The sequence below is a fragment of the Sphaerodactylus townsendi genome, linkage group LG07 (assembly GCF_021028975.2).
Source record: "Sphaerodactylus townsendi isolate TG3544 linkage group LG07, MPM_Stown_v2.3, whole genome shotgun sequence".
Lineage (NCBI taxonomy): Eukaryota > Metazoa > Chordata > Lepidosauria > Squamata > Sphaerodactylidae > Sphaerodactylus > Sphaerodactylus townsendi.
This window is the reverse complement of record NC_059431.1, coordinates 31,188,797-31,202,147: the sequence shown is the minus strand read 5'-3', so window position 1 is coordinate 31,202,147 and position 13,351 is coordinate 31,188,797. Positions and strand designations below refer to the sequence as shown.

Genomic DNA, 13,351 nt, shown 5'->3' with positions numbered 1-13,351 from the left:
AAGCTGAATTTACAGATATTAAGTTGGCAGCAACAGGGACCTAACAGGTTCACCCTGCTTCATCCAGCCAGGCCTCTGTAATACACACCACATCATTATTAAATATCGCATGCCCTGAAGAATGCTGGAATGTGTTGCAACAACTTCCTTACTGGTTGCTTGCCTGTGAAGAAGCTGCAATAACCATGGCAACTTGTAATTAGCACCTCTGGCTCTAGTGTCACATTCAATTCATAACCACACACAAACACACAGGGCACCCTCACTTCAAAATGCATGTGTACACACAGCGCACCAAAACACCAGGCATGAATTCCATCTGTGGCAGCTATTTCAGTCCCAGTTTCCACTGAGTTAGATTAAGACACTCATACCATGAAAGCTTTTCCAAAAAGGGGAGGGAGGGGGGAAAGAACACTTCCCAGCACATTCTTTCGAGTTCAGAGTGGTGCAAAGCTCAGCTACTAACACCAATTCAAACCAACAAGAGGCCTTCAGTCCAGTGACTCAGCTGCATTCACTACTTATGTGTACACATGCATTGTGGGGTGAGCAATCACTGCCACAGCCCATCAGTTAACACGTGTGTCTTCCTGTCTTTTCAGTCCACGAACCCATTGGAAATAACGAGCCAAATTATCTTGAAACTCCCTGCCCATGTAGCCACTTCTGACTAAAAAGGTGAGCTTTGGGTTACACCACCTGTCAAGTTTAAAACAGAGGGCTACAGCGTTTTTCCAAATGAAAAGTGATCACTGAAGCAGTATGTCCTTTCATAGACATTTTAGAATCGAGAGATAGGCAGACCTAAGTAAACACTTACTATTAATAGCTGCAAAACTAGCTCTTGTTAATACAATGGATTACTTATTACCTCGGAAGTGTTTATATTCCGACTCCTACTATTAAACATATCATGTGGTTATTTCTGGCTGTGTGTCCTTGGCTGCAGCGAAAAAGAAATGCGCTACTTTTGCCCGTGAAAACAAGCTGCCAGACTGCCACATTTCCCAGGAACTGGCAACTGTTCCAGGATCTTTTTAACAAGAGCAAAAGCTGCACAACACATTCGCTATTCCCGCCATGTCGCCCATGTGTGGCACTTCTCTGTATTTACCTAGCTCATCCCAAAGCTGCCTGTACTTGTCCGTCATCGCTGTTCCTTGTTGCCTCCATAGCGACAGCCGCGGGTCGGCCATGAACTGTTCCGTTATCAGTGTCAGCATTCGAGCGCCATTGGAATCTCTCATCTTTAACATCTCTCGCACCTAGGAAATAGAATAAACGCAATGGAAACAAAAGACATGCTGCCAAAAAAAAAAAAAAACCATGATGCTAACAATCTGAAAACAAAATTGGAAGGAAATCACATGCAAACAAAACAAAGAAAAATGCCAACAGAAGTATGGGATTATTTGTGGAACACTGGATGCTGTCAATTTGTAGTAATTGGAGAGGAAACTGTTACAAGATGACTCAATAATGCCACATCAAAGAAAGCATGCCATAATATGTCAACGGCAATACTGAATGGCAAGAAAAAACTGCTTATTTTGAGCCGAGGTATTCTACTCTGAAAGACTAGAAAAACATGTTACGTTACTAAACTTACAAATTATGATATTTTAGATGCAATCCAATATTGTTCCTGTTGACTGAAGACCAAACTATATGCCATGCTGAAGGGAACTGAGGAGGAATTGCATTCTCTCCTCTTCCAGCGTGACCTCAATTGATGCACTGTCATTCTATTCCTGCAAGGGGGGGGGGGGAAACGAAAATCCCAGGTGGCTCCCTTTTCTCACTGCAGCTCCTACATGGCATCATGTTGTGGCGGACCCACCTCCCAAATCTCAGCAGTGACATTTGAGGAGGCACAGGAAGCTGCTGGGGGAGGAACAACAACTAAAAAGTCACTTCCTTCATGTTGCCGCACAGACAAATCAATGGGCTGGATCCCAAGTGGGTTGTACTTTATTTTACTTACTCAATATGAAACATTCTGAGAATACTCATGTTGATGCATTACATACACAACGAAACAAAACAGAAGCTCCACAGATGGGCATGTTTATCAACTACTATTATCTGATGCATCATAAGGAAATGGCTAGCCCATTGGGGAGGGGCCATGGCTCAGTGGCAGAGAATCTGTCTGGCCTGCAGAAGGTCCCCAGGTTCAATCCCCAGCATTTCCAATTGAAAAGATTAGGTCACAGATGATGTGAACTGCTCGGCCGGAGATCCTGGAGAGCCACTGGCTGGACTGTACCACTGTTTTCGTCAACAGCAATCCAGAACATGCAAACAGAAAACCCATATCAAAACTACTGGTTTCTTTGTTATCCTTTCAGGTTTCATATCACATGTTTCCTTAAAGGCCTTCTCTTGAATGTACTAATTCTTCATGGCCAGCTAAAGACACATGGAAAGTCATCAGTCAGGCTTAGAGTTGCAGTCTTTGGAAATATTTATGAGATACACACTGCATGGTTTTGTTTGAGTCATTAAAGTCACCACAGCCAAAATTTCCTTTGCAACAGAGCTAGCTATTTTGAAAGTCTTTTTTATTCCCCATTTAGCAGCTGGCAGCTTTACAGTTACCAACACCCCAAGCGTGGGGTAGCTTGAAACGTAACTGGATCCCAGATCACATCAACGCTCATGCCTCCAAGAAAGCTGTTTGCTAGTAATAAACAGATGTGTTCCAATAAGTAAACAGGGGCTATCGCTGAAACTGCAGCTATGCAATTGAGACTATCCTGAAGGAAACACAACAGGCATATGTTCGTGGCACTCCGACCTACCTTTGCAAAAAGTAAGTTGAGCTGCTTCCCTGATCCGTGGTATCCACCCTGGGAGAGGAAGAGTTTAACCTGTTCCTGGACCTGCTCTTCATCCAGATGCCAGCAATTCTCATCATCTATGCTAGCACCTGCTGTTGGGTCAGGGGCACCTACGAGCACAGCAGAAAAAAGTTATTGCACAGCATTCTTTATGGGAAAAGTAATTTCACAGTATCCTTTGAGGAAAAAGTTATTGTATAGTATTCTCTGCAGGCCTGACTTAATCCCATTGAATAATAAAGTCAGAAAAACAGGTGTTTCTTGTAAACACTTCTAGCTTATGAGCAACCATCTCGAGGGGCACAGTGCCAACATGTGGAACTCAGCATACACACCAAGGGGTTTATTTACTTCATTTATAACCTGGCCTCTTTCCCCCAGTGAGGGCCCAAAGTGCGAACTTGGTTCTAGACCCTTTGTATCCTCACAACAACCCTGTGGGTAAGGTAAGGCTGAAGGTACAACTGCCTCAGGATCACCCCCCTCCCCGCCAAGCTTCCATAGCAGAGTGAGTGTTGAAATCTGGGTCTCACAGATCCTGGCCCAACAGTCTAGCTACTATCTTATACTTGTATTCCCCCACACAAAAATTCAAACTGCACACATCATTCAGAATATGGCACCTACATCATTACAAGAATCAGCTGCAATATGTACTTTAAGGGATCACTGCTCATGCAAAAGGAATCCTAGGCTCATTTTCCAGCATCTACAATTTGAAAAAGGAACCTAGAGTCCCAGACTAGAAGAGTCATCTCTCTTAGCGCATGGAAAGGTACCACCAGATGGACCCATTGTCTGAATCAAAAGAAAGTTCCTCAGAATACTTGAATTCATTTGTACAACTGGGACATCAACCAGATCCATATAAAACAGGATCCCCCAATGGTGTTGAGCTTCCACGCACTTTTGGAATTCAAAGTAACGGGCACCACCACACAACAGCTGCTGCGAGGTCAGCACCAACAGCAGCCACAAGTACACGGGGCTGTCTCCAAATGTTGTGAATGTCTAAGCCAAGTGCCACTTTACAACAGAGGCAGCTGCTGCTGAACGGATGTCCCCTGCAGTGTAACAGCAATGCTTCCTGAAACGCTTCTTCCAGGGACGGGGATGAACTCTGGGATCAACTTGCTGCTTTGGGAAAGAGGAACCATTTGTTTTCAGTTTCCAAAAAAGGGAGAGGACTCTGTCCTGTGCTGGATACTTCCAAGCTCAAAGACATACAAAAGTCAGACTGTAACCAAGACGGGAGTACTTAGATCACACATGCCTAGCCTGGATAAGCTCCACGCTTTGGTAGCCAGTCAGCTGAGTAGAAAGTAACTCCCTGCCTTGGCCTGTTCTATTCAGGACCCTATGGCTTTTATCCCAAGACCAATGAAGCACGCACCCACCAAGGAACACAGTGGTGAACACCAGTGGCCCAGAAATCACTGCTGTAGAACCTATGGATGGGCACATTCCTTCCATTTTAATACAGTTTACAATCACCACTTCCCCGCTTATTAATTACCCAGCTGTACAAAGAAGACTTCCGCAGCTGGAATCAGACTTCACCTAGATTGAACCTTAAAGACTTTACCTAGTTTTAAACTTAAAGAAAAGGCCAGGGGTTGGCAGAAAGGATCTGTGTGCCTATAAAAGCCTTTGATGGTTACTAGGATTGGCTATTGTGGGTTTTCCAGGCTGTGGCAGACAACGGAGAGGAACACATCTTACTGTGACATGCCTCTGAAGATGCCAGCTATAGATGTGGGCAAAATGTTAAGAGCAAAAGCTACCAGACCACAGCCACACAGCCCAAAAAAAACCCCACAAGAGCCAGCTGATTCAATGTTACAAGCATTCCCTGACCAAAATACCCCACACCATTAAAAGACTGAGGTGAAGATTTGGAAAGGGGGGCAGGCTGGACAAAACTGTACTCTTCCTCCACTGGTGCTGGTGAAGGAGGCAATGGTCATTTTACCAACGGATTTGGAGACAACAAAGGGAAGACATAGCCAACTTCTTCCATAAGCTTTTCCATGGGATCCAATCCTATGTGTATTGATCTGATGTGGAAGGCACTCTTTACAAGACCATTTTCACTAAGGGAGAAACTGGATTCAGAACACAAGCCCCTCAATCACCACAAAACACTGAACTACATTTTTCAGCCAGGCAAGTCACGTTGCTGAACTTCCTCCAGATGAGCGTCTGCTTTGGAACTCGCCCAAGTGCTTCCAATGTCAGTCGAAACACACAAGGGCCAAACCCTGCTAGACTTGAAAGAGTTCTTGACCTTCTTCATGCATGACACAAGAGTGGGACTGCCTGAGGATTCCATATCAAACCTTTCCATTTATTCCCTCGGCAGTCACAGAGCCCATCTGATGGCGAAACATCTGAAAACCTAGAAAAATCTTCCTTAGCTTTAAAAGCCTATCTCCTAACTAGGACGGTCTTGAGTGGTTGTCAGCACAGGCCACCAGCAGATATTTGAAGTCTGTCACTGTTCAGTTGTCTAGAACAAGATTAAGGGGTACCACAAGCACTGTAGCATCAGAGGTAGGCACTGCCTTGCAGATAGTTAAAAAGTATTGACAGAGATGTTTCGCCGAGAATACAACTGAAGCTGTTATGGACCACACTGAATCACACTGGCCCCTGAGATGGAACCCCTCCTCTTTCACCCAAACAGGATTTACAAGATTGGGATGAAAGTGGGATTTGTTAGAAGGGCAATGAGATTGTTTTAAATCGGCGTCTGGGGAACTTACCTGTTAAATCGTTTTAAAATAATTATATTAATTGTTTTATGGCTGTTTTTAAACTATGCGTGTTAGCCACCCTGAGTCTGGCTTAGGTTGGGGAGGGCGGAGTATTAAATTAAATCAAATAAATAAAAAATAAAATAACTGTTCCAATATAGACAAGGATAAATGTTAACACTGGTCAAGTTGCTGGAAGTTGGTTATAACTGGATGAGACACACATTGTGCTGGACAATGGTAAAAGACATGATGCCATTGGATTTGTTTCCTGTCCCGCCTCCACGGAGCTCTGAGTGACACATGAGGATGTCCATCACAGTTATCAGGTCAGGATCAGTTTAGTTTCAGATCAGAAATAGAATCATCCTCTGTTCTGCCGTAGCACAATAATCATGATACGCTTTGGAATTGAGTCTCATGACAACATACAATTTTTCCTTACAAGACTTGTCACTTATAAGATTAGAAAATCTCTGAAGTGCTAAATTTCAGCAAAATTGCAGAGAAACCAGAACATGAATCTATTGTTGACAGTATAGTCAAGGTCCCGAAAAGGCCTAGTAACACAGATTTTGCTACTAAAAGAATAAAGCTAAGACACCATCACAAGTCTTATAGGCAAATACTGTGCCCAAAGTTCTCCACATACCTCGCCACAATAATCCTAACAACAGCCTTTAAGATAGATCAGAATTACCTCAACTGGGCAAGCCTCAAGCCTCAATAGGCTTGCTCCCTAAACAGCAAGAGTTTACACTTCCTTGCACACAGTGAACAGATCTGAAATATCTTTATCCCCACATGCTCATATTCAGTCATGCTGGTACAAACAGTAATGGAGTAATGACTCACTGGACTCTCCAAGGAGCACAAATGCTACATGATTGATGCCAGTCAGATACCCACCAAGCCCTACGGTCTTATGCTGTTGGTGAACACCAGGTCAGTCCAGAACCAAACTTCTATCATCCATGACTTAATCATGATGGGAGAGCCAACCTGGTATGCATCACAGAGACCTGGGTTAGGAGCTGGCTAGACTGTTGCTCATCCAGCTGTGCCCACCAGGGTATCTTGTACAGAACCAACACAGACTCAAGGAGTGGGGTAGAGAGCTGGCATTAGCCGACAGAGAAGCAGTTGCCATCACCAGACACCCCTTAATTTCTATTCCAGGTGTCGAGAGTATGTTTCTTGTCTTGGGTCACAGAGACAGGTCAGGGTACTATTGGGTTACCATTCATCCTGCTACCCAACTGTATTCCTGTCTGCACTGACCAAGGTGCTCTCTGAGGTAGAGTTGAAAGCCCCAAGTTTCTTGTGTTGGGGGATTTCAATGTCCACAGCAAGGATGCCTCATGTAAAATGGCGAAGGACCTCATGGCCGCTATGACAACTATGGAACTATCTCAATGTGTTTCTGGCTCCACACATGAAGCAGGGCCTTGATCTGGTGTTTACAACACAGTGAAGGGGTGGTGGACCATTGATGGAGGGCTTTGAGATCTACCCATTGTCATGGTCAGATCACCACTTGGTAAAATTTGGACTAATGGTACCATTTATCCACTACAGTGTCAGACTGATTGAGATGGTCCACCCTCGGAGTAAGATGGAATTTGAAGGATTCCTGAGGGCTCTAGGGAAGTTTCCAGCCAATATGGCAGATGATCATGTTGAAGCTTTGGTTGCGCTATGAAATGGTGAGATGACCAGGGATGTTGACACAATTGCTGTGCAGCACCCTGGGCCTACTGGTAGAGTTCGGACGGCCTCCGGTATACAGGGGAGCTTAGGGATATGAAGCAGTGAGGATAATGGCTTGAACACAGATGGTGGAAAACTCACTGTGAATCTGACAAGACATTGGTAAGAGCTCATTACCAAGTCTACCAGATGGCAGTGAAGACAGCAAAAAGGTTTTACTTCTCCACCTCCTTTGAGTGCTGGTGCAGGATCTTGGGGTCATCCTGGATGGGGCGCTGTCTCTGGAAACCCAGGTTGGAGCAACAACCAGGAGGGCCCATCATCATCTCCAGTTGGTGTGCCAGCTACGTTTTTTCCTGGACCAGGATCACTTGGCCACAGTTATCCATGCTCTGGTAACCGCCAGATTGGATTATTGTAATGCGCTATACGTGGGGCTGCCTTTGAGGATGGTCCGGAAGCTCAAGCGAGTGCAGAATACGGCAGCTGATCTGCTAACCGGTGATTTACACCAAAATCATTCCTATTCTAAAGACTCTGCACTGATTTCCAATGCGCTACCAGGCTCAACTGAAAGGGTGGTGCTAACCTATAAAGCCCTATCTGGCATTGGTCCTGGTTACCTGAGACAGCCATATATTCCTGCCTAGGCATTGAGATAGGAGGGAGAGGTCTGCCTGGCTGTCCCGCCCCCGTCAGAGGTAAGAGGGGCGGGGGCAGCTTGGGGAGGGCCTTCTCGTCAGTGGCCCCTGCACTGTGTGAAATGCCCTCCCTTTAGAGGTTCACCGGGTGGATACTCTCTTTGAATTTTGGTGCCTGGTGAAGGCTGTACTCTTTACCTGGGCATTTGGCTGACTCCCCCAGCTGGGTGGGGGCCACCAAGACGTCCATAGACCCCTCCCTTTTTTATGGGCAAGGTGAATGAGGAGATTTTAGAGGTTGTCTGGCTTTTCAGAATTGGGGTTTGTTGTGTTTTTAACTGTCATGATTTTAATGTAGTTATGTTCCATTGTAACCCGCCCTGAGATTGCGGTAAATGTTGGGAAACAAATGTAAATAGAAACAGGCACAGAAAACCAAATCCATGGTATCAGAACAAGCTGTCCTGGCACCCGTGGAATTGCAACTTAAGTGGGAATTACTGCAACAAGACAGTAGTAAGGTGGAGAACATTTATTAGTGCTACAAGTACCACATGAAGCTGAGAAGATTTCTCGTTTTTCTAGGCTATGTTCAAAAGAGATGCAGCTCAAGCCTTATTTTAAGACATTAACATAACTACATCAATGATTATACTCACTACATGGCTAGAGGCTTCACAGTACACCCTCAGCCCAAGGTAAGCATTGAAAGCGTTCCTGAATACACCCTTCATTTGCAACAGCCCCAAGAACTCACAGAATCCAGATTATATTTTCCCTCCCCATTGCTGCCATCAATTACCTGGGCCTGGCATGACTTCCCTGAGGTGATGTGGAAGCTCAGCTTCACTCTACTGTCTACTTAGGTAATAAGCTAACACCTGAGAAAAAGGTCTGTAGGCAACTTTCCTACAAAATGTAATTACACGCAAGAAAGTCAGGCTTGCCAACAAATACAATATCCCTGCATGTGTATTCAAAGTATGCTCTTTGTGCGCTCAAAGAAACATACTCACCATGAACTTGATTGATCTCTGAATTCTGAGAAAGGATTTCGTCTGCTAATTTCTGAGCAGTTGGCAAAACTTCTGTGTGGTGCACTGTGATCAAATACTGTACAAACTTTTGCAGCTGGTCTCTGTTCATCTGAAATAGAGTTTCTGAAATAGGAAGATGCAGCTTGACCTGATCTGGCTTGCGGATCCGATATAAAGAAAGAGCCACAACGTGGGCACAGTAAAATATGTCTTTGTTTCCACAGCTACAGGTCACTGAGGTAATCTTGCAACGATCAAAGCTGATAGCTACATTGCAAACAGTTTCTGGCTCCGACTGCGCCGCAGGCTCGGTCACTGTGCCACTCAGGTGGAAACCTGTGAAGTAAACACAAATTTAAAAAGGATAATTCAGTAAAGCATTTAGGATGCGCTTTTTGAAAAATTAAAAGACGCAAGATTTTAAAACGGTCCTGTTTTCGTGGGATCAGCTAAAGCAACAGCTGAGGTCTTCACCAGAGGCCACTAGAAATACTCAAAGAAGACTGCATGTATAAATAGATTCATACACACAAAGCAGTCGCTGCGGTAGAGGACTACAGAAAATAAAACAGGAAGCAAACACCAGCCCACCAAGACTCCCTTACTTAAAAAAGGCTTTCAACACTACATCTGTACACTCCACAGACACAGAACTGTAAACACCAGTTGGAACCTTCCACTGATGAAATATGGCAAGAACTCAACTGTATAATCTGATGTAAAGGTTATTCAGGAACATGGACTTTACTTCAGTTTTATTCACCAGCACAGTTTCCCAGGGAGTATACAGGGAGGCACTGCTAATTTTAGTTCCCTGATGACTTCTCTGTAGACCCCAAATGTAATGCTACATGTTGAATGTATACTGCAACAAGGTGTTGCGTGAAACAGACATGATGGTCTAGATCAGTGGTGGCGAACCTATGGCACTCCAGATGTTCATGGACTACGATTCCCATCAGCCAACTGGCCATGCTGGCAGGGGCTGGTGGGAATTGTAGTCAATGAACATCTGGAGTGCCATAGGTTTGTCACCACGGGTCTAGATCATCCATCTCCCACACCATACAGATGCCATATGATCCCAGGCCACAGGCCACACAGCTTATTCCAGATGTTTACAAGCTGCCTTTCAACCCAAGTCTTCTATGGTAGCTTATAATAATGGAAGCATCAATAAATCTACAATGCATCAAAAAAGTCAACTGAGGTAGGAGTAAGTGCTATTACATAGGACTCTTCATCTCATTTCATTAACCTTTAATAGGCATAAATCAAAATCCACACAAGCAAATCCTACAACCTCAAGTAAGGTTCAACAGCAAGAAAAGAATCCACATACGGAAGAAAAATGCTAAGTACAGGTCGCTCTCTATTCTTATATTTTCCGCTTTCTCATTTTTCTTCTTCTTTATCTATACTCTTTTCTTCCTGATTTATACCTTTACCTTATAGATCTTTGTATATACACCTATTTTTATCTCTTCACCTCTCATGCTATAATATTCTTCTTATCAGATATTCACAATCTTTTATTTCTTTACCATGTATTAAGGCATGTAATAGAGATAAAATGTAAAAATGTGTATGGGGGAAAACTGTGAATTTTAAAAATGTGAAACCAATCAAATTTTGTTTTAAAAAAAGAAAGAAAAGAATCCACATATGTCAAGAGCTCCCGATAACTTCAGATTTAAAAAAAGAATTACCAAGGAAACTAAAAAATAACAATGAAATCCTCTATACAAACAATATAAAATTATAGTATAAATAAAATGGTTTAGAAATAAAATAGAACAATAGGTATCCTGACAAATAATAATGGTAATATCAAAAGGACTGTTTTTGCTTTGATAGTGTTGCTAGAAACTTAGTTACCAGGACTGAACTTCCCAATAAAAACTGAATTCGCTGGGCCTTATTTATAAATCTTTTGGCCTGAAATAAAGCTGAAAGGTATTCACTACAAAGATCCTTGTATAGTTGACATTCAAGGATATGGGCTATCGAGTCTGTTAAGCCAGCCTCAGAGGGACAAAGCCTCGCCTGACAGGGACATGCTGAAATCTTCCTAGGAGGACATTAGATGGGAAAGCATTCATGTGTGCCAAAGAAAAGACTCTTCTTTGGATAGGGGCATTTAAATTATAAAAATACTGGGCCAGAGATCCCAGTTGATTATGAAGGCGGGGGAACATAGGAATGGCTGAGATGGGGAAAAAATTCTGGTTACTCCTGGTCTATAAGACTCTGTTAAATAGACCTACACAGGACTAAAAATGCAAGCAACATAAAAAACTATTCTTAAAATATGTGTATTCGTGCTTGAGTAGTGCCAGGAGGGTTAAGCAACATGAGGCCCAGTGCCTAGGAACCATGTGCTACAGCCTTAGATATAGGGCACCCAGAGTACAACCTCTTAAAGCAGGTTCATACGGAAAGAAATATTTCAGATCCCAGCTGATTAAAACTTCATTCACCAAGCCCGCCTTCTGAATTCTGCGCAGCTCTCTACACATAAGAAGAATCACACTAGATCAGACCAAAGGCCCTAGGAAGTCCACAAACAGGATGACTACAGCAGCAGAATCCTGCCTGTGCTCCCCAGAAACTGATCTAAGGAGGCCTACTATTTTCGGTACTGGGGGGGGGTGTGAGTAGATATCCATTGTGGCTAGTAGCCATTGATAGGCAAGTCCTCCATTAATTTGCCAATCCCCTTTTCAAGCCTTCCAAGTCGGAGTCATGACCATATCCTGTGGCAGTGAATTCTACAAATTAACTATACACTGTGTGAAGAAATACTTCCTTTTGTCTGCCCGAATGTCCCAACTTTTGGCCTCAGCGGATGATCCCAGGTTCTAGTATTATAGGAGAGGGAGAATATCCCCTCAAGATGCTGACTGAATGTATGTATGGGTGGGCTGGTCCTGTCCCCCTGCCTTCACATGATCACCAAGTTGTGAGCATGGAGCATCTGTGCTGAGAAAGTGCATGCTCTCATCCTGTGACTGGAAATTTTGCATTGCAAACATTCCCTACCACAAGGAGGGAGCTGATACATAGGCAATGAGTGTGAGCACTTCCAGCACACACAGATATGGTGCTCAGGGGCAGTCTTAGTGACTCTGAAGCCTGGGTCAAAATTCCAGAATTGGGCCCCATTATCACAGCTACCACCCCTACTTGTGTTACAGGCTCAAGGAAGGGAGTGACCCCACCCCCACCCCATCCAAGGTGTGGTAGTCATTTTGCTAGCCACTGCCCGAGGCCTGAGAAGGTAGAGGATAAGCAAAGAGACAAAAGCCTGTCTTCTTTTTCCCCTTTTCACAGGTCACACAGATCATAGCAAACTAACCTAACCTATATATTCATCTCTGCATCTTGCTGTCATCACAGGTCTGTATTTACCTCCAAGAAATTGAGGAACACATACACCTAAGAATACTCCACAACTTTTTTCTGAGATTAATGGTGTCAGAACTGTGGGCAGAAAAGCCAACTATCTGGTGAACTTTTTAGTACATTACTAGCGGTACCAGGCCACGCGTTGCTGTGGCTTATTGTGGTGAAATGGGAAAGGAACAGTAGCAGCAAATCAATTACAGAGGCTAGCAGTATGTGCTCATGGAAACACACAGCCTGATACTGTGCGGTGTCATTGATGTGTGTGACTGCATTCCTGGGGGGGCGGGGGGGGGGGAATGGAAAGGCACCCCTTCCACACATCTTGGCTGGCTGGTCATGCTCCTTTACCTGGGAGTAAGTTTGGTTGGTGGCAATGGGTGTCGCTTCTGAGTAAACCCTCTGAGGGGTGCAACTCAGCCATGCAAAGTATGTCACAGTTGCTTTACTGAGATTACTCCTGAGTAACACGTGCCTCGGAGACAACCTGGTTTTCTGACCTGCACCCTCAGTATTCAGGGCATCTAGGGTGGCTGGCCCCTCCCTTCCCTCCTTTGCATGCCACCCCTCACTCTCTCCCTTCCCTCCCTTCTCTTCCCTTGCATGCCACCCCTCCCCCTCCCTCCCTCCCCTCCGCTAGGGTAGGTGGGTAATATCCAGATGCTGGGCCCCCTCCCTCGCATGCCACCCCTCACTCTCCACTCTCTCCCTTCCCTCACTTCTCTTCCCTTGCATGCCACCCCTCCCCCTCCCTTCCTTCCCTCTCCTGCCACTAGGGTGGGTGGGTCATATTCAGATGCTGGGCCTCCTCCCTTCCCTTGCATGCCACCGCTCAGTCTCTCCCCTCCCTCACTTCTCTTCCCTTGCATTCCACCCCTCTCCCTCCCTCCCCTCTCCCTCTGCTAGGGTAGGTGGGTCATATCCAGATGCTGGGCCCCCTACCTCTCCTCCTGTTA

The 13,351-nt window shown here is 44.7% G+C and overlaps 1 protein-coding gene across 1 annotated transcript in view; it reads right to left on the bottom strand.

Moving 5' to 3' along the window:
- Positions 1-13,351, bottom strand: part of ZSWIM6 (zinc finger SWIM-type containing 6) — a 110,703-nt gene that overhangs the window by 54,991 nt on the left and 42,361 nt on the right. Inside the window, exons 2-4 of the mRNA XM_048503732.1 lie at positions 8,970-9,326; positions 2,808-2,956; positions 1,118-1,268 (exon numbers count right to left, since the gene is read on the bottom strand). Of these exons, the coding sequence (XP_048359689.1) occupies positions 1,118-1,268; positions 2,808-2,956; positions 8,970-9,326 (657 nt within the window). The remainder of the gene's footprint in view (positions 1-1,117; positions 1,269-2,807; positions 2,957-8,969; positions 9,327-13,351) is intronic.